Source organism: Castanea sativa, chromosome 5, assembly GCF_040712315.1.
Source record: "Castanea sativa cultivar Marrone di Chiusa Pesio chromosome 5, ASM4071231v1".
NCBI classification, from domain to species: domain Eukaryota; kingdom Viridiplantae; phylum Streptophyta; class Magnoliopsida; order Fagales; family Fagaceae; genus Castanea; species Castanea sativa.
The window spans coordinates 4308393-4334565 of NC_134017.1; the positions used below are offsets into that span (position 1 = coordinate 4308393).

The 26173-nt window shown below is 32.3% G+C and overlaps 1 protein-coding gene across 1 annotated transcript; it reads right to left on the reverse strand.

The window, feature by feature from the left end:
* Nucleotides 1-25384, reverse strand: LOC142634578 (uncharacterized). The gene is made up of 4 exons (XM_075808878.1): nucleotides 25276-25384; nucleotides 9537-9748; nucleotides 2181-2286; nucleotides 1-2075 (listed from the first exon to the last, which is right to left on the reverse strand). Exons 1-4 carry the CDS (start codon nucleotides 25382-25384, stop codon nucleotides 1-3), a joined length of 2502 nt encoding a protein of 833 aa, XP_075664993.1.
* Nucleotides 25385-26173: the final 789 nt, after the last annotated feature.

A 26173-nucleotide genomic window follows, 5' to 3' on the forward strand; every position in this document is an offset into this window, starting at 1 on the left:
TCACTGCACAATCAACTTAACCTTTGCATAGCCCGTTGAAATTTGATACTGTTCAGTAAAACCAAAATGAGCCATAAGAAGCCAGACATGAGTGAATAGCTCTCCACCTCGTCTAAGCTGCTGAGCATGATTCTGCCATCCACAGTGACTTGCAGCATAAGATAGCATTTCCACCCAAACTTGTTCCACTAATTTCCATTTATTTTCTATACGAGAATTGTTTTCCAGGAATTGCAAAGACTTAGCCAGCCTACAAGCATCAAATAGAACTGACTTGCTTCTATCCCCTTTCACATCTGATGGAGGAATTTCAGTGTTCACTTCCTTTAAATTTAAGCAAGCTTGTGTTACATTCGTTATGGATTTTCTTTCCTTGAAAAATCCACGTGCCTCAGCACACGTGTCTCTAACTCTGGACTCCCCAATCCCATTGGGCAGCATGAAGGGACACATAACAAGAAGATGCATCATATAATCCGATAACAACTTGCTAGCTTTACAGTATGAGTCACATATAGATGAACATTTTTTTTCCTGATCCCAATAATAGCACAAATCTGTTGCAATGTGCCAAAGAAGAATGCTTTTATCAAATTCTTCCTTAACACTTTGTTTAAGTAACTCAAGATTTTCGTCCTTGGTTTCATCAGATATATTCTCAATTTTTGCAATCACCTTGTCACCCCTATAAGCACAAAATTCATTGGCTTCACGCCCATCTGAATGATTAGCATCTATCCTGTTTTGAAACTCCTCAAAGATCAATATTTTCAATTCTGGAGGAACATCCACTGAATTATTGTACCGATACTTGGCAGGATTGTCTTTGAGGCAGTACCTTATTAGGTTGTATTGTCCCATGGCATTAGACCACCTCTTGTTTCTAGACCGCAGAATCAACGAGATGAAATGATACAAGAGATCCACCCCAAAATTCTTATGCTTCCTCAGCCATACTATTGTCCAGTCTGAGCAAACTAGCACTACAAATGCATAAACCTCTAGCAAAATAGCTCCAACCAGTAGTATATAAGTAATAGATACATCCACCCTCGAGTAGATGTGCTTCTCGATCTTAAAGAAAGCCACAAATACAGCGACTGTGCAAGTAGAAGTGATCAAACGAAAAACAACGCCCTTAAAAGAATGAACCAGAACTGCCTTTGTATGGAGCACATCATACATGAATCCCAGCTCAACCTCAATCAATTTGAAAGCTTCATCACAGGAACTTGTCTTGATGAAGTATTGACTCTTCTGGATATCATGAAAGCTTAGGATGAGATTTGCGGGTAGCTTTTTGAAAATTTCAAAGAACATGTAGGCCGTATTTAGAATGCGTGCTTCTGGAATTCTGCTATCAGTTTCTACACCTTCATTGGAATAATTCTCCTCTTTCTGAGCATCCTGCTTTTTTTCTGAACAAACCTTGAACCCCTCCTGTTTCTTTGACTTATACTCCTCCATGAATCTGGCATAGTTGGGGCCAGGATCAGGAGGAGAAAGCATGGAGTCTCTAAAATGCTCACTGCTCGCAGACATCAGAACCCAAGTCCTTTCTCCATACTTGATGATCCCAGCAAAAAATATTGGAATTGCCATGAAATAAAGCGCATTAGTACTTGTCCATGTTGTAAGGAAAACATAGACAACCCCTCCCACCTGGACAAGTAGCCCAAGCAAGTGCCTCAGCCACAACTCATTGTCTTCCAAGGAGTAGGCAGTAATGGTATCAGGGCCACCAAGGTGCAGAAGAAGAAATGGTGCCCAAAAAACTGTTATAACATAGTTTGGGTCTACAAAACCGCCTTCAGATTCTCCTTGGTTGCTGGAAAGCACGCCGAGTGAAGCTGTTGCAACTGTATCTGCCCACAAGTAAGCAAGCCAAAGAATGATTCTGACCCAGTTCCTTCTCGAGTGATTTCTACTTTTGCCAAGCACCATGAGGATGCCTTGTAAGAATAGACTAAAAATAACCATACTTCGAAGCTCCCACTTGTTCCAAAGTGTTTTCACACTTTCGGGGAGGATTTCTATTGCCTTTCTCTTCCTTGAGAAGAACATACCAGCTACAACTGAAAAGGCAAAAGCAAAAACATTAGAACATCTAAAAGAGATATTGAGATATAGGCCATTCAATAAAAAAAGAAAAGAATCCATAAATGAATTAGTGATCTTACAAGGAGCAAACATCATCTTTCTTTTCCAAGACTTGAGGAGTGGCTTATCGCTATCAAGACTTGCAGGCGCAGGACCTGCCTGTGCTGGTTTTCTTTTCAGTAATGGCTAGAAGGAATGCAAAAGAGAATGTGGGCATACTGTATTAATTAAAACTAGTTTCAGATCACCTGAGTTGTGCGTGATAATTTCTTTTAGTAAAATATTATTTTAGCCCCTAAATTTTGTAATTTTTTTTTTCTAAATTAGTTTTATCATATTGTCCATAATATCATTTATAACATTTCTTATATAATTTCTATTATTATTGGAGATTATCTCATTTTTAATTATGATAAGAAATATAATTTCTCTAGTTAGAGTTTAATTAGTTTTAAGTTAATTTATATTTTGTATTATTATATTTAATTATTGATTATTAATTTAATTAAGTAAATATAATGGTAAATTTAATTGCACTGTAAACTTTGTAATCTATATAGTTAATTTTATAACCTTAATTTGATCCTCACGTGCATCACTAGCTAGTCTAGCTTATTGACCTCGTGTTTCCAAATCCACACCCTTTTATCTTTCAAGTTTGTCTCAAATAATATTTTTCAATAAGGTATGCTGGCCAGGGAGAAGGCAGCGGACCAGCCATGATGATAGGACTGCTTACCAATTTTTTTGAATAAGAGAGCTCCCTGTCAAACTATACCACATGAAACTAGGATTTTTGCCCAATTGTCAAATGGTTCCTGTTATATTAACGTATAACGGTATACGTTTTTTTTTTTTTTTTTTTATGGAAAATTAATATATAAATGGTGTGATTGGTCAAGTAGTAAATTTTTACGTTAAATAAAAAAAAAAAGTAGTTAACATATATAATATATAATTGAATTTAAAATCTTGGTATTAAGCTTGTTGCTATGTCTATATATTAATATATTATATGATTTAAACACATGGAGGGCGTTCAGCAAAGGAAAACACAAAAGGAGGTGGGGAAGCGTCATGTATTTAGTTTAACAACTTCATGAGCACTTTTTACTTTTTATAAATATTCAACGAATTTAGTAATCTATGCAATGAAATTTTGGAAAGAGTCTTGTAATTCAATTAATTGATAAAGATATCTAGAACTCAAATCGTTCGTTACCTTTTGTTATTATTGAATTATCAAAGTCTAAATGAACAACGTTTGACTTACAACTTAAAACAGCTAATAGTCTAACTACCATTATTTTATTTGGGAACGATTTGTGTCCAGTGGCCAGTTCTACTGGACACGTTAGAATACAGATACATTTCAAAATTTTGTTCATGATCTGATCATTAATCATGGTTGATGACAAGCTGAACTCACTCTTGGCCATTGTATAAAACGTAGTTTAGAAACTCTTTAGGTTTGGGGCAGAAGAGATAATGTTGGGGTGTGGAGCTCTGCAATAACCTCTCCTATTTATAGGCATCAGAACTGGAATAAGGTGAAGAGCAAACACTTGGAAGGGGAACAAAAGTATGGTCCATCTAGGCAAAGAAATTATACAATACTCTAGGGTCACAATTATTTCGCAATTGCTCCTCTGTCATAATAATATATCCCACTAATTTTCCATCTTGTTGAGGTACATCTACTACTCATGCATGAAAGTACACGTGTTTAATGGAATACAAATTCTCTATTCTACCTTTTATCTTATACTTTGTACCTCACAAATTGTCCATAAATTCTTTTTACTTTCTTTATAAATAAACAAAGTTTAAGATGGAAAAATCACACATGACATACCACAATTAGCAAAGTAAAAAATGGAATACAAAAAGTGAGACAAAATATTTATATTGGATTTAATGGATTAGATTCAGTCAACTTAATATGATTGTAAAACATGACTCCCCTTGTTTACATGATTCAATGATTAATACCACCAAGTTAGCTAAACTAATAAAGTATCTTGTCCTTGAATAAAGGATTCGAGTTTAACCTACTATACTAAAAATTGATTGGTATCCTGACCTCATGATAAAGAATAATTATCATAATGTACTATATGTCATAAATTGTAATTATGTTGTCTCTTTCAGAGAGAGAAAATACTATGGAGAATGAGTCTTCCCAAAAACTTTTAGATTTAATTTCAAGAATTATTCAAGACCCAGTACAATAACAATAATAAATAAATAAATAACAAAAAATAAATATAAAAAACAGTCTTATATAATAATAATAATAATAATAATTGAATGTTCAAAAAGTGTGTAAAACACCTATGAACGTTTAGACTCCCAATTTACAAATTACCAACACAAACTTATTATCAAACAATGTATGTGCAGAATATGAAAATAAACTAAATCAGAATTAGTAAAACAATCTAAACTGAAATTAATCACAACTACAACAGCAATTAAAATGTAAAGATTAAGGAAAGAGAGATGCAAATACAAAAACAACACAACGATGTGTTATCGAAGAGGAAACAGAAGTCATCGGCGTAAAACCTCTCCGCCACTCTCCAAGCGGTCAATAATCCACTAGAGAATGAAGTTGGGATACATGAACAGCAGAAGACCCTCCAAGCCTAATCTACCTAGTGTACCTAAGCCCTCCAAGCTTCTTGGTCCAACGAGGTTATGTCGAACCTTTGTCTTCTCTAGCTTACCGGATTCTACTATAGCCCATAACATCAACCAAAATCAATTGGTCCCTTCCTAACTACTTCCCAAGCACTAAATAACATTCTCACACACCAAATAACCTTCTCACAGATATGGGTATGATGAAAAAATGATTTGGCTAAATGTACCTTTCAATGACGTAACAATGAAGAGGGTAAGAGTAGAGGAATTTGAAGAATCAATAGATGAAGATTGTGGTTGAGTCAATTTTGTTTTTTCTCTAGGGTTTCTTTCTCAAAATTCTCTCTAGAAGCTCTCTACAATACATGGGTATAAGGGATATTTATATTGGTGTGTGTTTGGAATGCGAAAGGTCAATTTTAGCCAAACAGGGCATTCTGGCCACTCGAGCTCGCGACTGGAACAAGTCACGAGTTTGAGTCATGAGCTAACTGCCTAGCCAGCTGGAGGTTTTGTCTTATAGTGCGACAGCTGGCGTAACCCTTCAGTTCCCCCTGCATGCTTCACACGTGTGCCTCTTTTTAGCGACTCGTCAGTCAAGAGCCAATCGCGAGCCCTTGCTTGAGTGCACACTCTTAAGTTTTTCTCCATACTTTCTCGCACACTACCCTTACATGATTCACACCTAAATACATTTCTAAATGTTGAATTACAAGCAAATTGGCATAGAATAAAGTCAACAAAATGATTGAATAAATTCAATCTTACAATCTCTCCCTTTGGATATTCCGTGACAAAACCCTTAAACAAATTCTAGACTTAACATATGAGTTGGGAACAGTTGAACAAAACTCACTCACACCTAACTCTATAATCTGTGAAACTCTTGAACCATATAGACAAGTGTATCCTGAAAACAACAGCACAATACGATCATTGTAAGTAGAAAACTTGAAATGTATATGGAGCAAGCATAATGCGATCAAGCAATAATGAATAACAACAGTAAAGCATGGCTTGACAAAAAAAAAAAAACAATTACAATAAATAGTGACTGCAATGATCATTCTCATAACAAATGAACATCCGAACATGCAAGCATATAAACTCAATGCAAATGATCATTTGCATGTCCAACACTCAATCAATACAATAACGCAAGGTAATTGCATCAAGGACATAAAAGCCAACAAGGACACAATAGTGATGTACTTAAAGAAATGCATAACATTAACAACAAGTACTAAGCTACAAAGCATGGGTACAAAATATAAAGTACTGTTTTAGATAGCTAAGCATTATCATTAACTATGAGCAAAGCAAAAACATAGTTAATATAGCACAAAGCTCTTTCTCTCTTTCTCCCTCTATCATATCACTCCCCCTATCATGAATCATAGGAGCTGTGATGAACTTGCAACATTTATACCTGTAACTTGCAATACTTGCACAAAACACATTAAACTCTCAAGGTAAAACAAGTAATAAGCTGACAAGTATAATGTAACAAGTAAATTGCGATCAAGTAAACATAATGTAAAATATATGAGCAACTTGACCATACACCCAAAACAGTCATGTAGAAATGACTACAATGATCACATAACAAAGCAAATGATCATCTGAACATGCATTCAATGAAGCACAATAGCATAAGGAAGTATGCATGTTCAACAGACAAACACAATGCAATGAGAACAACAAAGCATAAATACTAAACATAACTCAAAGCACCATACAACAAACAAGAAAACAAACATAAAGAAACACAAACAAAACAAAGTTTTCTTATTAACACAATGTCTTCTCCTCCTTGGTATATGCATCTCCCATATGGAATAACTCTCCCCCTACACACGTGCACGAGAAATAGAATTTCTTCTCCTAAGAATGTGCACAAAAACTCTCCAGTATACTCTCTAGAGAATACTCTCCCCCTTTTTGTCACGAATAGACAAATGGTCAAGGAGAAACGAGAGTAAGAGATGAAGGAATGAACAATGATAATGATGCATAAGGGACGCGAGATGAATGAGAAAATAAAGCTCAAACCTAAGACAAAACAAAATGCTACAAAACATAAGGTAAACATGACATGCTAGGATAATGAAACAAGGTATAGACCAATGCATAATATGGGTAGCAAAGGTGTGTGCAAGAGGTAGCTATGTGCAATGCATGACTAAAGTATTGAAAATACACATGTGGGGCAAGGTGTGTAAAATACACAACCCATGAACCAAACATGATTTTAGTGAGGAAACATGAGAAACCCCAAAGTTTGGTACTCATTAGAGTCCAATCAAGTGAGAAAATTTCTAAGAGGCATTTTATCAAACACCTAGCGTGCACACTATGAGCAACAATATAAAACAATGCATGAACAACATGAAATCCATCCTTAATACATGTTCTTATTGCAACAGGGGGCTAACATCCAAAGCAAATCATCAAAAGAAACCAATCTTATACAAAAATTTGACAAAAAAATAAGTTTTCTCAACCCTTATGACGAAAATCTCAACCAAGAGCACAAAACTCTCCAAAACATAATCTAAGGATCCAAAACAACAAAAGAGTTTAAAATTACCTTAGAGATGTTAATGGAATGAAAAACCATTCAAATTGATTGCGTTTTGATGTAAAAATATTGAAAGAGGGGTTTTAGAGAAGATGGGAGAGGTTTAAAATAGATTTCTCACAAAAAGCTCTTTAAAAAGCTGTTTCTGGGTGTTTCGCGACTAGGCAAGTCGCGAAGATTTTTGTGAGTCGCGGGATAAGTCGCGAAAGTTTTTGGATGAACTCGTGACTGGGGTTTTGTGACTGGTGAGTTGCAAGATGAGTTGTGAAAATTTTCGCGAGTCTCGAATGGGTTGCGAATGAGTTGCGAAAAACTCTGACCCTTGTTTTTTCAACACAAAACATTTTTAAAATAATGAGAACAAAGTAAGACTAAACATGAACACAAAGAGTAATAAAAATCACTTCCAAATACATATAAAATTATAAAAAATCTTTTTGGTTTGATCCATATATAGTTGAACACACACACATCACATTTAAACAAGTACAATCGAATAAATGAGTAAGGCATTCATTGAACATTAAGCATATGTATTGTGTATGTGTATCAAATGTGGATTAGTCTTTAGTCTAGAGTGAAGTTTCAATGATTAATTCAATCAAGTCATACATAACTAATACTAAGTCAAGTGGTCTATCTCAATTATAGAAATGAACATATATGGCATCCCACAAGAAAATGATTACATATCTTTGAAGCTTTTCATTTGGCTTCTTTACAATTCATAACATTTGATCATTTTTTATCTTTACATCTTTTTTTGAGATCGATTCCTGAAATTTTTGATATTTCAAATGGATGAACAAGCCTTTGGCTTTTGGGCACCATACATTTTCAATACAAGTCGCTTTCTCTTTTTCCTAGTCAAATATTAGTATGTGCGACGGCTTTTGCAGCTCATTATCTATTTTTATTTTGAGATTTATATTTGTTAAGCTCTTTAAGCAAAGTGTAGGAAGATATATAGGCACAAGTCTATGCAAGTATCAAAACCATCAAAACTATTGACCAATCATTCATGACAAATTTGAAGATCAATTTGCAATAATCACACATAGATTTCAAGATTTTTCTCACAAAGATAGATGTGCATACAAAATAAGCTAAGCTCGTAAATGTACTACGCTATTAGTACGAAGGTGTAAGGCCAAACTCACATGAGATATATACTCAAACATATATGATCAAACTTTTTGAATTTTTCACTTTTTATGTGTTTTAGGATTTTTTACACACACAAAAACAAAAGCATAAAAGTAAAATCAAATGCAAAAACAACAAAAACAATGCATGTAAAGAGATGCATGATGTACAAATGCATAACAATGAAGTATTTAATGCATGGAGGGTCCAACAAAGATCGAAAGAATTAGATCAAGGACCAAAAGAGCAAAAGCTTAACCATAGGAACCCTTCCTCATCCAAATAGAGCAATTGTTTGGAATGGGTGTCTCATGAGAAGTGAGACAAGGGTTGAAAGAATGAGAATCGGAGATGCGCATAGTCCAGGAATTAAGAGCATTAAACACTTTCTTTAATAACATGTTATCTTCACTCAAATCCGGTTTACCTTTTTTAGCACAACTTCCAAAAAGTTCAAGTTTCTCTTTTCTTTTGGTTCTTTTAAGAGCATGAAATTTAGAGCAATGAGGTGTTAGATGACCAAAAACACGACAATGGTGACAAACAATGTGTTTAGGTCTACTAGGCTTTTTGGGAAGGGATCTAACAACATGGTTTTGTTCTCTCTTCAACTTATGACATTGAGGTCTTATATGACCAATCACACCACAATGGTGACAAGTTTGAACAAACTTAGATCCCTCCAAAGCCTTAGGTTGAGACCTAAACTGAGGCTTTGACTTAACGGCCTTTCTCTCCACCTTTTGATTTCTTTTATGTGGAGAAATGTACACCAATTTTTCCTTTGAGGTAGAACACACAATAGGCACAAAATCAGGTACCACAATATGATTGCAACAAAATTTTTATCATTTTTAACAATAGGTTCAACAATCAAACACTTGGCATTCATCTTAAGAGATTCATTTTCACATTTTAGCTCATCAACAAGCTTGTTAGACAAAACAAGTTTAGTATCCAAGTCCACATTTAAACACTCTAACTCCTTTAGTTTTTCAAGAGAATTTTCAGTAAGTTTCTTATACTTTTCAACCAATTTATTGGATTCATTGAGCTTAGCAACTAAATCCTCCTTTTCACCAATGAACCTGCTCAAATTCTTATGACACTTCTTAGCCTTTTTCTTTAAGAGTTTGATGTTTGGAATATCAACAACACCCATAGCTTCAAGTAACATGTCATCAAAATTATGATGATTTACACTCATAGAGGCATTATCACAAACACATGGCATGTTACACTCATATACATCCATAGAAGTATACAAAGCATTATCTATGGCAAAAACAAAATATAAGGGGTCAAGGATCACACTCAGGTAATGAAACCAAACAAGTGTACCTGATCTGATACCAATTCAATGTTCAAAAAGTGTGTAAAACACCTATGAACGTTTAGACCCCCAATTTACAAATTACTAATACAAACTTATTATCAAACAATGTATGTGCGGAATATGAAAATAAGCTAAATTAGAATTGGTAAAACAATCTAAACCAAAATTAATCACAACCACAGCAGTAATTAAAAGGTAAAGATTAAAGAAAGAGAGATGAAAACACAAAGATAACACAACGATGTATTATCGAATAGGAAACCGAAGTTCTCGGCCTAAAACCTCTCCGCTGCCCTCCAAGCGATCAATAGTCCACTAGAGAATGAAGTTGGGATACATGAACAGCAGAAGACCCTCCAACCTAATCTATCCAGTGTACCTAAGCCCTCCAACCTTCTTGCTCCAACGAGGTTACGCTGAACCTTTGTTTTCTCTAGCTCACCGGATTCTGCTATAGCCCATAGCATCAACCAATATCAATTGGTCATTTTTTAACTGCTTCCCAAGCACCAAATAACCTTCTCATAGATATAGGTATGGTGAGAAAAGGATTTGGCTAAATGTAGCTCTCAAGGATGTAACAATGGAGAGGGAGAAAGTAGAGGAATTTGGAGAATCAAAAGATGAAGATTATGGTTAAGTCAATCTTGTTTTTCTCTAGGATTTCTCTCTCAAAATTCTCTATAGAAGCTCTCTACAATAGGTGGGTATAAGAGATATTTATATTGGTGTGTGTTTGGAATGCGAAAGGTCAGTTTTAGCCAAACAAGGCATTTTAGCTACTCGAGCTCGCGACTGAAACGAGTCGCTAGCTAATTTTCTGGCCAACTGGAGGTTTTGTCCTATGGTGCGACAGTTGGCGTGACCTTTCAGCTCCCTCTACATGCTTCACACCTGTGCCTCTTATTGGCGACTCGCAGGTCGCGAGGTCTAGTCGCGAGCCCCTGCTTAAGTGCACACTCTTAAGTTTTTATTCACACTCTCTCACACACTACCCTTACATGATTCCCACCTAAATACAAGGGTTTCTAAATGCTGAATTACAAGCAAATTGGCACGAAATAAAGCCAACAAAATAATTGAGTAAATTCAATCTTACAATAATAATAATAATAATAATAATAATAATAGTAGTAGTAGTAGTAGTAGGTTATTAATTGAATTAATTGGTTTTAGTATGAAACTAAAACCATTTTTATCATATCATCATTTGTTGTAGGGAAAAAAAAAAATCTTCTCAATTTTTAAGAGTGGACTTAATTGAAATTAAAGCTCTTCTCAATTGTTAAACCTCTTTATCATAAAAATTTAAAACTAAACCTCCTTTCTAGGGCTTAATTTGTAGCTTAGTGATATATCTTACTCTCTTTTATGAAGAGAGATAGGGTTCATGTTAGGTTCTAAATATTTTGGATTGAATGTTTAGGAACTAATTTTTATTGTATGTTGGCAATCTGAGTACAAACACATGTCTAGTATAAGATATTTATGTCTTAGTAAGGTTTTAAGCATTGCTTAAGTTGATACAAGTTAAGATTCAAGAACATATAAGCTGCAAAAAGAAGAATTTAGAAACTACTAAGCTCAACTGATCGAGAGAGGGCTTCGACCAATTGAGACATTGATTCTGCAGATTTTAAAGAAGGCTCAAAAGCCCACAAAACATTTATAGTTTGAGTCCAACACTGCTAGGTATAAAACTAAAAACCTAGTAAACATTTTTCAAGTCTTGTGAGTTAATTCTGTGAGATCTGTGAGGTTTTGTAACATTCTAACTCAACAAGCACCTACTTGAGATCAAATCTATATTGCTAGTACCGGTGGAGTTAAGTTGCCGCATCAACCTTTGGGTGGGGTTCTCAAAGTCACAAACTGGAGTGTTTGTGTACAACAGGTTCATAATAGAAGAGTTCGTGGATTCAGAGCTACATGTGGCCACGTGAGTAAGTACTACATGAGATAACAATAAATTTAGGGTTAAGTTTATTGTAAAAACTTCAATTCTATTAATGAATTGTTGCCTTTTGAATTTTTTAGGTTGAATCCTCCCACAGATTTTTTACCTTAAAGCTAGATTATTTTATTGGTTTCCTGGTTCATCACATCTTGTGTCATTTAATTTTCGCTTATTGATTGAATGTGATGTATTTTTAATCCTGACTTGCATAATTAACCTAAGTAACAACTTGTATAATTTATTGGATTAAACAAACTATGTTCTAAAATGATTCCTATGCTTTAAATTCAAAAATTTCATGTTTCTTAAAAGATTTTGAAATCAGGGTTCATGTGGTGAGAAATTGGGGATTTTGTTCAATTGGGCTAAATTAGGTATAATTTATCTTTGTTATTGATTGATTGATTGTTTATAACATGTTTCAAACTTGTGGTGATGATCAATTGTGCAATTTATGTTCTTCGTAAATTGGAGATTTTTTCATAAAACTTGTTTTCTTGATCAATTTTCAAACCAATGTGAATTTGAACACCTCCATGCATTAGTTTCATGCATCATTGGAGCCAATGCATCATGCATCATGTAGATTTTCAAGATTGCATATATATATATATATATATATATATATCCTATTTATCTCTCTAATGCAGTCTGCCTTGGTTTTGTTTGTGTTTTTTTGTTCTCTCCCTTTGTTGTTCTTAGAAATGGATCCTAAGAAATTCAAAACCAAAGCCAAAAGAGGTTCTAAGGATACATCTACCTCTTGTGAACCTTTCGGTTCAAATAGGTTTCATACTTTAGCAAACCATTGAAAGTATGAGTCCTTAGTCAAGTTTAGATCCATTTGGTGTGAAAGGAAAGTTGTTCTAGATGAGCTTGAGCATTTTGTTAGGAAAAATGTAGAGTTTAGGGGCTGGTTATCTATTTGTAGTGGTTTAGAGTCTCCTGCCACTACTATAATTAGAGATTTCTAGTCTAACTTGTTTGTCTATTCTAGTGTATTTGGTGATCACTACTTGACTACTTGGATTCAAGGTGAGGAGTATCGAATCACTAATAAAGTAGTGGCTGATGCTCTCTCAATTCCTATTGTCAGTTGCCCACATATCCACACACTATGTCTCCCTCAATTGATGACATCATGTCACTTCTATGTGGCAAACCAATAATATGGGGTACTAAGCCCAAACTTGACTCTCATATGTTAATTGAGGTTAACTATCTACTATTTAGGATTGCTTGCCATAATATCTTTCCTATTTCTCATGTGCATACAATTACTATTGAATGGTATATATTTTGATATGCTCTCATCACAGGTGCTTCTATTTGTCTCCCTTCTCTCTTCACTCAAATAATTGTTGAGGTCAATAGAAAATTGTACAAGAAACAACAACTCTTCTACCCTATTTCTATCCTTAGGATCTTAGAATATCTTGAATTTAAAAGTATCTCCTCTTCTAAGCTTGTTCTTCAAATGGCACCCATAGGAGATACAATTCTAAAGAAACACAATGCCCAAACAAAGATAGCAGAACCAAGTGAAGGAATAGGAAAAAGATAGAGTGGAATCTACACAAGAAGATGAGAATTTTGATATTGTTGCTACTGCTGCTGGCCCTTCTAAAACTTCTCCTCTCTCCATTCCATGCTTAAGAGAGTTCTTGAGACACAGTCATCACAACAGATTATGATGGAGACATTTATGACAACTTAGGCAGCTCATGGATAGCTTTTGAATTTATTGATATCTGATGTTGCTTCCTTGAGAGTAGAGCTTAGTGAGTATATAAGTTCTTTTCTACCACCTCCACCTTCAAATGATTGAGATGATTACCATTGGCATTTTGTAACAAAAAAGGGGAGTAGTTGTGTGAGAGCTCTTATACTTAGGGGGAGTAAATTTTAGCAGATTTTGACTGTTAATGATAGTTTTTTGGCAGATTTTGTACCCAGGAGGAGTTCTTGTAGTTTTTATTAATTTTGTTTAGCTTTCCTTTTAACTTGTTTCACAAAATAAACTTGATGATAATCTTGATGATCATAAGATATTTTGGTTTATTGTTTTCATTTTGTTTTACTAAGTTATGTTAATACCATATTTTCCACACATGTGTTTATGATTTGTTTTTAGTGTTTCGGGAATCTATAGGTTAATTCTTGAATGAAGCTGCTGCCTATTATTGTAACTTGTAGATAGTAGATTATGATTAAATTGTATTGGGCAATTACTTGTATTGGGTTAGTTCTTGAATTTGAGCAGTACATGTTGAATGTATGTTTTGTCACGAATTGCCAAGGGAGAGATTGTTAGGTTCTAAATATTTAGGACTAAATGTTTAGCTACTAATTTTTATTGTATGTTGGCAAACCGAGTACAAAAACATGTCTAGTATAAGATATTTATCTCTTAGTAAGGTTTTAGATATTGCTCAAGTTGATAAAAGTCAATATTTTAGAACATATAAGCTATCGAACGAAGAATTCAGTAATTGCTAAGCTCGACCGATCAAGAGAGTCCATCGAGTGATCGAGACATAGATTCTGCAGATTTCAAAGAAGGCCCAAAAGCCCGTGAAACTTTTAGGGTTTGAGTTCAAAACTTCTAGGTATGAAAGGAAAATACTAATACAAGTTTTTCAAGGTTTGTGAGTTACTCCTATGAGATTTGTGAGATTTTGTAACCTTCTAACTCAACAAGCACCTACCGGAGATCAGATCTATATTGCTATTACTGGTGGAGTTAAGTTGCTACATCAAAGCAACTACTATAGATGATTTAAAGCTTTGAGTAGGGTTCTCAAAGTCACAATTAGGAGTGTTTGTGTGCAACAAATTCATAATAGAAGAGTCCATTAATTCGGAGCTACGTAAGGTCACGTGAGTAAGTGCTACATGAGGTAGCAGTAGATTTAGGGTTAAGTCTATTGTAAGAACTTCCATTATATTAGTGAATTGTTGCCTTGTGGATTGTATAGATTAAATTCTCCCAAATGTTTTACCTTGAAACTGGATTGTTTTATTGGTTTTACTGGGTCATCACATCCTGTGTCATTTAATTTCCGCTTATTGATTAAATGTGATGTATGTTTAATCCTGACTTACATAATTAACCTATGTAACAACTTGGATAATCTATTGGATTTAAAAAAATTTGTTTTAACAATGGTTTAAATAACTAACAATTCAAATCTCTCATCCCTTATTATTGTAACAATTTATTTATTAAAAAAATAAATTAATAAACAAAGAGCCTTATAACTCAAAAAGGATCTTGAGAATTCAATCTCGCCTCCCCAACTATCAAATTGTTAAAAAAAAAATTATACTTCCTACTACTTATTCAAGGACAAAAAAAACTTTATGATTTGAAACTGGAGAGTAAACAACAAAAACAATATTGCGCAAATTAAATAGAATCAAAACAACAAACACGTACTATGGTGATGCAAGGAAAATTGATAGAAAAACCATTGTATGAGTTTAGCGACCAACCCTAAGGAAAAGCTCTGTGTGAGCATCATAAATGGTTGACAAGCTAAACTCACTTGACCACAGTATAAAAAGTCGTTTAGAAACTCACACTTGGAAGGGAACAAATATGCAGGGTCGCTAGATGTAATTGGGGAATTAAGGTAGTAATTTTAAATTAAATGGGGCTATTGTATTTAAATATTAATTAATAAATTTATTTAATATTAATGAAAACAAGGTTAATTTGATGAATTAAAAAAGTAATTTTATGAGTTTAGAAATTTTTTTAAAAAAATATTATGAATTAATAGTAATACAAAACAAATTAAAGTTAATTTCATATAAAGAATCGAATATCGTAATTAAAGAATAAAAATTTTAAAAAATAAAAGAAAAATCATCATTCTTTTAGGAAGAAGGTTTCTTTATCTTAGATAAGAAAATGTATCTTAATAAATTTTAATTTTGGTGTTATGAAACATATAAAGATGGTTGGTGTGTTGCCATGTAAAATATTAGGTGAGTAATGTTGATAATCTATCGTGAAAAAATATCGGCTTACAAAAATTAAGGCATCAAAACAAATTCCCTCCCCCCTCCCCAAAAAAAAAAAGTTTATGGCTTTCAGTTAAATTGAGTTTTGGTCAGTATAGTATTTTGGAGACCTTTTTGGAGGTGAGAAAAATAGTAAATTATATTTTTAAATTTTTTAAAAATTATTATCATATAATCTTGAAAAATGCTAAAAGTGCTACAAATTTTACTACATAAAGCACACAAATTGATATCATAGTGAATGTAATTGGTGGGATCAACCACCTAATAAATGAATATTTAATTATTATTTTTGGGTTATTGGTGACACAAAAATTTGTAATATCCTTAACATCACTCTACAATTTTGGGCCTTTTTGTAATGAGATGGTACATTTTTATAAATGGTGAAATCATTAAAAAATTGTAGCCTTCAGTCAACCATCTAGGTTGAAGTGCAGCCTTATGATGTGTACATGCAACCCCAATAACACAACACCAACATGATAAAATGTATGTCTGAAAAACTAAATTTGCGATTCTCGATTGATCCAGAGCGGTGACAAGAGTGTGTTGAGAAAATAGAATCTCTTTTATCTTTGTTGTGATTTTTCCTATGGAATACTTTTTCCATTTGCTCTACCTATGTCACCAAATTGCTTTTTTTTTTTTTTTCCTTTCTTTTTTTAAATAGTTCAATATTGTGTGTTATTACCTTATTCAAAGCCAATGGAAAAATTGCATTAATTAATAAACTTGGTTTAACAAAGTGATAATTTGCCACAACCGGGACCCGGGGTCTAAACTTGTCCCAATAGAACCTAACAAGATTATTTAGAAAAATTATAGGTATTTTGATAACAGAAAAATATGAAGAGATTGGTTAATAAAACACTTTGTTTCTTTCTTTTGTGTTTGTTTAAATGTAACAAAAATTAAAGCAAAAGTTAATGGCAAAGACACTTTTGACTCAACTTTAATAGTTTAAAGACTAAAATGACACATTTGAAAAAAGAGAAACACTTTGAAACATGAAATAAGGGTTAGGGGCTACATGTGTAACTAATTTTTTTTAATAGTTTAATGACTAAGGGCCTGGTTTGCAGGTAGATTTTTGTTTTTTTTTTTTTCAAAACAGTGTGAAAATAGATTTCGAAAAATTGAATTTGATATTAGTTTTTAGAGAATAATTTTTTCATTATACCTGTTTAGCTCTCACTTTTAAGAACAATTTTTAAAATATTGAAAATAAATAAATAAAAAATTATTGGAAGACCATTTTATATTCTTGAGAAAAATTTATTTTTGAGACAAAAATTAGCTCATAGATTGCATATCTAAAAACCAATGGTAAAATAAAACACCAATGGATTACCTTAAAAAAAGGGTAAAAGATATATATTTTAAAAATTAAAAGTAAACAACAACAACAACAACAACACCAATAGGTTCAAACACACCTATTGGTGCTCTCTCTCTTCCTCCCATCTCGTGCAAATTTGTTGTTTTCAAATTTTTATGATAATGATAAGCTCTTTTTTAGTTTTTTATGATAATGATAAGCTCCTAAATTGCAGGGGAGAACAACTTGTGCAAATATTTGGGGTCTATTATTTTTATTTTCTTTACAAGTATATCATCAAAAACAACTATTGGTGCTCTCTTTCTTCCTCCCATCTTCTGCAAATCTGTTTTTTTCAAATTTTTATGATAATGATAAACTCATTTTTTATTTTATTTTTTGTGATAATGATAAGTTCCTAAATTGCAGGGAGATGAGAATAACTTGTGGAAATATTAAGGGTCTATTATTTTTAATTTATTTACAACTATCAATAAAATAAGGAAACAATTTTCTTAAAACCGTATTTGGAAAAAACCAACCAAACAATAGATTTAAATGTGAGACCTACTATTTTGGTTTATCAAAACACACAAATATATATATATATATATATATATATATATATATATATATATATATATATATATATATATAAATATAGCGACCAAACAAGCCCTAAAATGAAACATTTCAAAAAAGAGAACCATTTTGACACATGATATAAGGGTTAATGACTAAATGTGTTACTAATTTAGTTTTGGCAAAAATACAATTTACGTACACTTGCTAATTTTGCACAAAAATCATTTTTGTCATTTAAGTTTGAAATTAGTCATTTTAGTCAGTAACTTTAACCAAATATCACTAAAAATTACTAACTTATAAGCCTAAAATGATTTTTGAATAAAATTATTGGACTATAATAACCATTTTTAAACTCAAAGGACTTTAGGTAAAGTTACTTGATTAAATTGGCTAACTTTACATTTAAAGGAGTAAATTGGATTTTTGGATAAAGTTAATGGGTGTAAATTGCATATTTTCAATTGCTTCTTTGTCGAAACGGGAGGTTTAGCAAAGGTGTAGGTGCTCTGAATGAGTATAGTTTGCACGTTATTGAAAATGACAGTATGCTCTTTAATCAAGTGGAAACCATAAAGGAGAGAGAAACAAAAAATGCTAGTATTAATTAGTTAATGAAATTAGAAAGTAATAATATTTAATGGTATTTTTTCAATTGTTAGATCTTTTAAGAATTACATTTGATGTAATTCTAAATAATATTACACCACCCAATAACTTGTTATAGAATTAAAAATTTCACCGTTGAATTACATGTTCTATATGTTCTTAACATGCATGCAAACTTTCTTGCCAATCAGATATAATGTACTATTCGATTCATAAACTCATATTGTATGCACAAACTCATAGGTGACATTAGCCCCACGATTAGATTATAATAATTAATTCCCAGTTAATTAATTAAAGCAATTTATGATAAAGTTATTTCATACAAGGATATCAAACCTGACAGTTCGCACAAATGCAACTTTAATTTTTGGCAGATTTGAAATTTCTCAGTCGTCATTGATGACGTTTCATAACTAAGTCATGCTTTTATAATGTAACCAGTTCAATTTATCAAAAAAACCAAATGCCACGAATTAAAGCTTTGTTATTAAAAGACAAAACACGATTGAACATTTCCACTTTTCACTACTTGATTGATCATTCATAAAATGTTTTTTTTTTCTTGATGAACCATCGTTCGTTAAATGTTAAGGCCCACATTTTGACAAGAAACATATTATAACCATAATTTGATCCTCATGTGCATCACGAGTTTGTGTCATCTTTTTTTATTTATCTGTTTATTTTATTTTTTATAAGAACTTTAAATAATTTATAGGTTAGCCATGATGGCAGCATGGTTGGACCTCTTACTAACTTTATTGAAAGAGTTACGTTTGTACCACAACTCGCCTTTGTGGAATCCATGTTACCGTCGATATCCAAATTCCTTAGAATCTAATTTCTTACAATCTGAATGTCTTAGAATGTAAATATTCCTATGTTTGGTTTTTGAATGTTCATAAGATATCAAGGCCTACCTTTTGATATGAAAATGTAATTTAAGCAAAATCAGTTCCTCACATTTATCTTGGGTTTGTCTTCTTAGTATGACAAGTATTATTTAGAAAAAAGTCACAATTGAATTGAATTGAAGTATAGGGTGATGAGGGAATTGTCCAATCACACTTGCCCAATCTTGTTGGTTAATAAAAACAACTACCTTCTTATTTAAGAATGGATATATATATATATATATATATATATATATATATATATATAGATATATATATATATATAGATATATATAGAGGTGTTGTTCCTTGGGTTTTCTACATAAGATTGAGTCATGTGTTTACTTAACTAAAAAATATATTTCAATCCCATGAAGAAAAATCCACATGGTAGAATTTTAAGAGGAAGGGAAACCTATGTAGGACAAGGTTTAAAATTTAATTTTTGTAATTATTTAATTTTATTATTGTTTATGTAATTTTAGGTTTATGTTATTTATTTCCCTCTTTTTAGGTGCTTTTAATGTTTTTTAGTTAAATTAGGGTTTTATATGTTTTCATAGCCACCTATGTGTTTCTAGTTTCCCTAGGTTTTGTTTTTACTATTTAAACGTATTATAGCCTCCAAATGTAATTCCGTTTAGAGATTATTATAAATAAAAAAAATATATAGCAAAGTTTTTCTCATAATTTTCTCCTGTGAATTTTAAATTATCACCTTATGGATTCAAGGAACCCCTTGTGGATTTGAGGTTCACTACCCAGAAACTAACAGTTTAATTTTTGTCCATTAGAGAGAGTATCGTGTTGCTTTCTTTAGGCTTCCACAATATTAGTTGGTATTAGAGCCATAACATACCCTGATATGATGGCTAACTCATGAAACGGTAATAATCACAATTACAACCATGAAGTTGAAGATTAAACTCATGCTAGGGCTGAGTTTCACCAATTTTGTGAAAAGATTCAGCAAATTATTGGAAAAATTGAGCAAATGATTGCTACTCTTCTTGCTAGGAAATCATCTCACAATAACAATGATCAATATATTTAAAGACGCACTCCTAGCTACAAGAGAATTCCATTCTTTGATGGAGATATGTTTAAGTTGGATTTTATTGACTACCTTCTTGATTTGGAAGAGTGTGTTTTAATTTTTGGAAAATTTTTGATGAAGGAAAAGTGTGGCTTACATCTAATAAATTTGACGATGAAGCAGATGAATAGAGGGAAGATATTCAAATCAATAGAAAGAGGCAATGTAAGCATCCAATCTGCTCTTGGCAAAGAATCAAAAAGTTATATTCATATGAAAAACAATATGTTCAAAACATGAAAGGTCAACTATAAAACCAAAATTATCACAACCAAGTCCATGTGTCAAGTAAAGGAAAGGGTTTGAGGGTTGAGAAGAAGCATCCTATTTCTAAAGAAAATTTTGAAGTGGTTAAAAAAGATCAAGACTTGCAACATGTTATTGAATTGAAAATTGAAGATACCACTTGTCAAAAGTTTGATGAAGATCTCAAAGAAAAGAAGGTTGAGTTGATTGTGGATAATGACAGAAATCAAAAGATGGTAATTATTGAGAATATTTTTGGAAGATCCGATTAAGATTAAATATGATGATGAGTCCATTATCCACCACCCACAAGTTCCGGTTGATTTGTTGAGATTACTACACAATATGTTGATTTTCTTGGAATAGAAAATTTTAATTTATTATCAATCCTTTGTTGATTGATATTGCAAATATATTGAAGGTAGACGAGAAGAAATTTTATTTTACACTTTATGAAGAATTCAAGTTTCAAAACCAAATCAAGTTATTAAAACATTCAAAGTATTTGTTTATTTGGAGTGTAAGATTTCAGATTTCGACCAACAACTTAAGGAGGAGTTTGTTTGAAGTGGAGGAGTCTGATGTAACAAGATTTTATATTTAATTTTGTAATAATTTAATTTTAGTATTTTTATGTAATTTTTGTTATTTTAGATTTAGGTTATTTATTTCCTTTTTTTTTATGTGCTATTAATGTTGTTTTGTCAAATTAGGGGATTATGTTTATTCGTTGCTGCCTTAGGGTTTCTAGTTGCTCTAAGTTTTATTTTTTCTATTTAAACGTATTGTAGCCTCAAAAGGAAATTCAATTTGGAGATTATTTCCAATAAATTTGTAGGGGTTTCCTCAAACTTTTCTTCGGTGAATTCTAGTTTATCACCTTGTGGATTCACGGAACCCCTCATGAATTCGAGGTTCACTACCCAGAAACTAATAGTTTAGTTTCTATCCATCAAAGAGAATATCATATGTGCTTTTTTCAGGCTTCCACCACATCATTCCACCATCTAATATTTTAAACTTTTTAGGAGCCTTAATTTTTTTTTTTTTTTGGTTGTTGATTGAAGTGATGCTGATATTATCGTTTTATTAATATTCTAACTATAGATTATTTGAGACATGATCCTATCATATTAGACCTCCATTAAATTTCTAATTATGTTTGTTTCTTTTTGCAACCATTACTTTGGAAGGATCCAAAAAGGATAAAAAGCTAGCCCTCAGTATGACTTAATTTTCAAGTTGAAATCCCTTTATAGATATGTTCAAAGCATTTATAAACAATCCCAAAAAACGTGGGGCTGACTCAATTGGCCCCTCCATGTATTCCAAGTGATACTACCTACTTCTTTTAAAATAAAAAGTGGAGGTTGGGTGGAGTTAGGTTTAACTCATGTGAGAGAGAGCTAAGCTTAGATTACATCTAGAATGTCTACATTCAAATAAGGCATAGATAGCTATGAATTCCATCCAATTTAAAAATACACAAATGGAAGTACACGTGAAATGAATTTGGAGAGTGGTGGTCTTGGTCAGCCAATAAGACAAACTAAAAGAAGCCATTGAGTGGCGGATACAATTTAGAGATTATTATCAATAAAATTGTAGGGTTGAAAAAAATAAGATTAATGTTTTATCCACAACATTTTAAAAGTAATTTCATGATAAATCTTAAGTGGTGAGTTACTATAAATTCTAATTTAAGTTCAATACTGATATATATTTTTACCTACAAATAACAGTTTGTCACATAAGATTTATTATGAAAATATTGTAGATATAACATTACTTCAAAAATGTAATTATAGCTCCTCAAACATAATCCTTAACCCCTAAAAAAAACTCAAATAACAAAAATAAAAACAACTAAAATAACTTTAACAAAAACAAAACTAGGTCAAACAACAACAAAAAACAAAAAACAAAACCAAACCGACAGCTAGGGAAAATTATTAAGTACTCTTAGAGTATTATAAATACGTATTTTCCCTCTCACATAAATAGTGGGTTTCACCATAAATTTAATTAGTAGAACCCATTATTCATATGAGAGGAGAGAGTATGCATTTATAGTATTCCGGGAGTACACAATAATTTTCCCAGCTGGCACATATGCAACTTAAATTTTTCCTCATTGATGACATTATCTTATCAAAACCAAAAAATAAAAACATGTGACTAATTAAAGCTTAATTTGTTATAAAAATACAAGACACGCCTGAACACTTAAAACCTTTTTTTTTTTTTTTTTTTGATTGGCTTAACCACTTTTCACTACATGATTGATGGTTCATAAAGGGTTGTGTTAACCGGCATTACACGGTACCCGTTAAGTACAATTTTTTTTTAAAACTTTTTGTGTCATAATTTTTGTCTTTTTTTTTAAAAAAAAAATTTATATCAATTTTTAAATTTTGTAAGTACTATTTGAAATATTTTTTTGTAACTTTTTCTAACAATTTTTTTGTTTTTTCTGCACTTAACTAACATCAAACGATGCTGGTTAACATTCTCCTATATAATATGTTCTTCGTGCGCATCACGAGTTTTTGTCTTCTTTTGTATGACATTGACAAGCATCGTTCATAAAGTATTTGAGATTTTTTTTTTTTTTTTTTTTTTACTTTTTCTAACAATTTTTGTTGTTGTTTTTTCTGTACTTAACTAGCAACAAGGAGTACTGATTAACATCCTCCTATATAATATGTTCCTCGCGTGCATCACGAGTTTTTGTCTTCTTTAGTATGACATTGACAAGCATCATTCATAAAGTAGGACTCCTTTGAAAAAGAGAGATCCTTTGTCAAAATTAAACCACCAAAAAGTTGGGTTTCAGATTTTTGTAACGAAAAGGGCATCAAATACATGGAGGTGGGCTCAGACTTTGGCAATCAAAAAAGGTGGGAAAAAAACAAAGAAACAAACAAGAAGTGGGATTCGTGGGAAAGTGTGACATATCTGGTATAAGTCAAAGACGTTTTATAGAAATTTTAGCTAGTCATGGTTGTTACAGCCAAAAAATGATTAATAAATATGTTTTTTTTTTCCCTTAATTAAATAGTGAGTCTTACCATAAATTTAATTAATAAGACTCACATAAATTTTAGCTAGTTATGGTTGTTATAGCCAAAAAATGATTAATAAATATGTATTTTTTTTCTCTCAAATAAATAGTGAGTCTTACCATAAATTTAATTAGTAAGACTCATCATTCATGTGAGATGAAAGAATACGTATTTATGGTACTCTGAGAGTACCTAATAATTTTCCGTTACAACTTCACCAACACTTGCTATCAAGTATATATGGATATTCAACAAAATCAATAATTTTTAGTTGTCAAACCAACGCCTAATGGAACAATGCTTGGTTGTTTACAACTTACAAAATGCAGTTGATAGTCTCAACTATTCATGTTAAATGACTAATGGTTATTTCTCAAAAAAAAGAAAAAAAAAAAGACTAATGGTTTTATGAATAAAGTTTTCGACCAGATCCAATTGAAATAAGAATTTTAATTTTATTATCTGGCATTTTAAATTACCATCCACCTTATTTTATTCAAATGACTTAACGGGTCATTTATGCAAATTATGTGACTTTAGTATAGGTTATCTTACTAAAAATATGTTAGGTCTAATGGATTAGGTGTTGGCAATCAATGTCAATTTTTTTTTTTTTTTTTTTTTGAAGAAGAAGACGAAAATTGAGGATTTTCTTTCAAAGAACCAAAACTAAGTCGGCTTGAATTATAACATAAAGAAGTACTGGTGGAACATCTCCTATCGAAACCAAAAAACCTGTGATATGTAAAGTATGTTTAGTAAGGTTATGAGTTATACAATTACCTTCATGCCTAACATGAGAAAAAATATATATACATTGCCAAATGTTTCTAGATGACACATAGCATTTTGAAGTAGGTGACCAATAGAGGACATAGAATTAGCTTCGTCATGTAAGGATTGGAGTTGATGACTATCTCCAAACCACCCTCAATGAACAAAAGCTACAACAAACCATAATCAAAATTTATAGCGTTTTATGAAAAAAAGAGCAGAAAAAAATCGTGATACATTGAGTAGGATTTGGTGGAGCTGTTACCTAAGGCTAACAAGAAAAAATTGCTAGTCTGGACGATTCTTATCAAATTGCTTAATTACAAAAGAAAACATAACAAGAACATTGACATAGTAAGACGGGAAGGATTTTATGTACCCGTTCGTTTTTGTCACATTAGTTTGGTTTATTGTGGTATAGGCATTTGTACAAATCATCTTCAAAATTCTATAGTGGATGAGTTTGCATTACAATGATCATGGAGCTCTAGCTGAGTTCAGTCATTTATGGTCCCTAGGCTACAAAATGTGTCAAATTCATAGTTTCTTTTGAACAAACTTAAGGGTACCAGCTTAACAATCATTAAAAGATCTTCGAGGACCTGGCCCAAATGTGTGGCTACCCCAAACCATTACAAAACTTTCTTGGGCTTCTTAGAGACCCGTCTCGGTATTGCTGAGGCTTGAAAATGTAAGTAGGTTTGTAAGGAATCAGTTTCCAAGAGTCATTTAGCATAATTTTATTCTCAGACAAGTTTATCAACCAACATTTCAAAATTTCATTTAATTTAAAATTGTACTTTTTTCTCAAATAAATAAATTAAATTGTACTCAACAAAATTCTACTAGCAAAAATAGTAGTAATAGTTTACTCTATATAAAGCAAACCTGTGACTCTAATCTCAAATGTGGGCAAATCAAGCCTTCGCCTGATGAAATCAACCACACAGATGTGTTCCATGTCCTCCCTTAGTGAACCCAGGAATTTGGTCTCCATTGCTAGCTGCAAGCACAGCCACTAGCTCTGATGATTCTTCCACGTGCCACTTCAGATTCTTAACACCCAAATCGGCTTTTGGGCACATATGTCCCCATGTAGGCCTTAACATTTGCCGATCTACTAAACCTGAGAATCTAGTGTGTCTATGTTGCTATTGGTCAAAAAACATCTTCTTTGGTTTAAGTAGTGACTACTTTATAAGAAAAAGAAGCAATGGAATACACAATTGTGGTAGCTGAAATGGCGTCGGCATCTAGTGGTCGCGTATCGACCACAGAACCTTATTTGAGGCAATTATAAATCCTAGGGGGAAATTTTGAACAAATGATGTCAAGCCAATAGCACCCTCATTCCTATCTAATTAATATAAAAGGAAAAAGTGGGCGTAATCCTTAGGGACGTGGTAGTACCTCTAAAAAATTATTCCATCAAACATATTCCCCCTAGATCAGGAATAGCAACATGGACTAAATGTCTTGACTCTCCCATTCCAGTTGTTACTTTCCTTAATTGGAGAAAACTTGTCCATGAGTTTTGAGGAATCGAAGGATAAGAATTCTTTCGCAGGAGACATGCTTCAACTCTTTAGTAATTAATGTTTACTAGTCTCGAACTTGCGCATGATAAATTTTTTGGGTTGGTTTCATTAAATTTATTCTTTTACTATTTGGAATAATTGTGTGTGAAAACATCGCAAGATTTCATAAGTATCTCTATGTTATGACAATTTGAGATATGAGAAAATCACTTTAACTCACACACAATTATAACTGCTTGATGGGGACT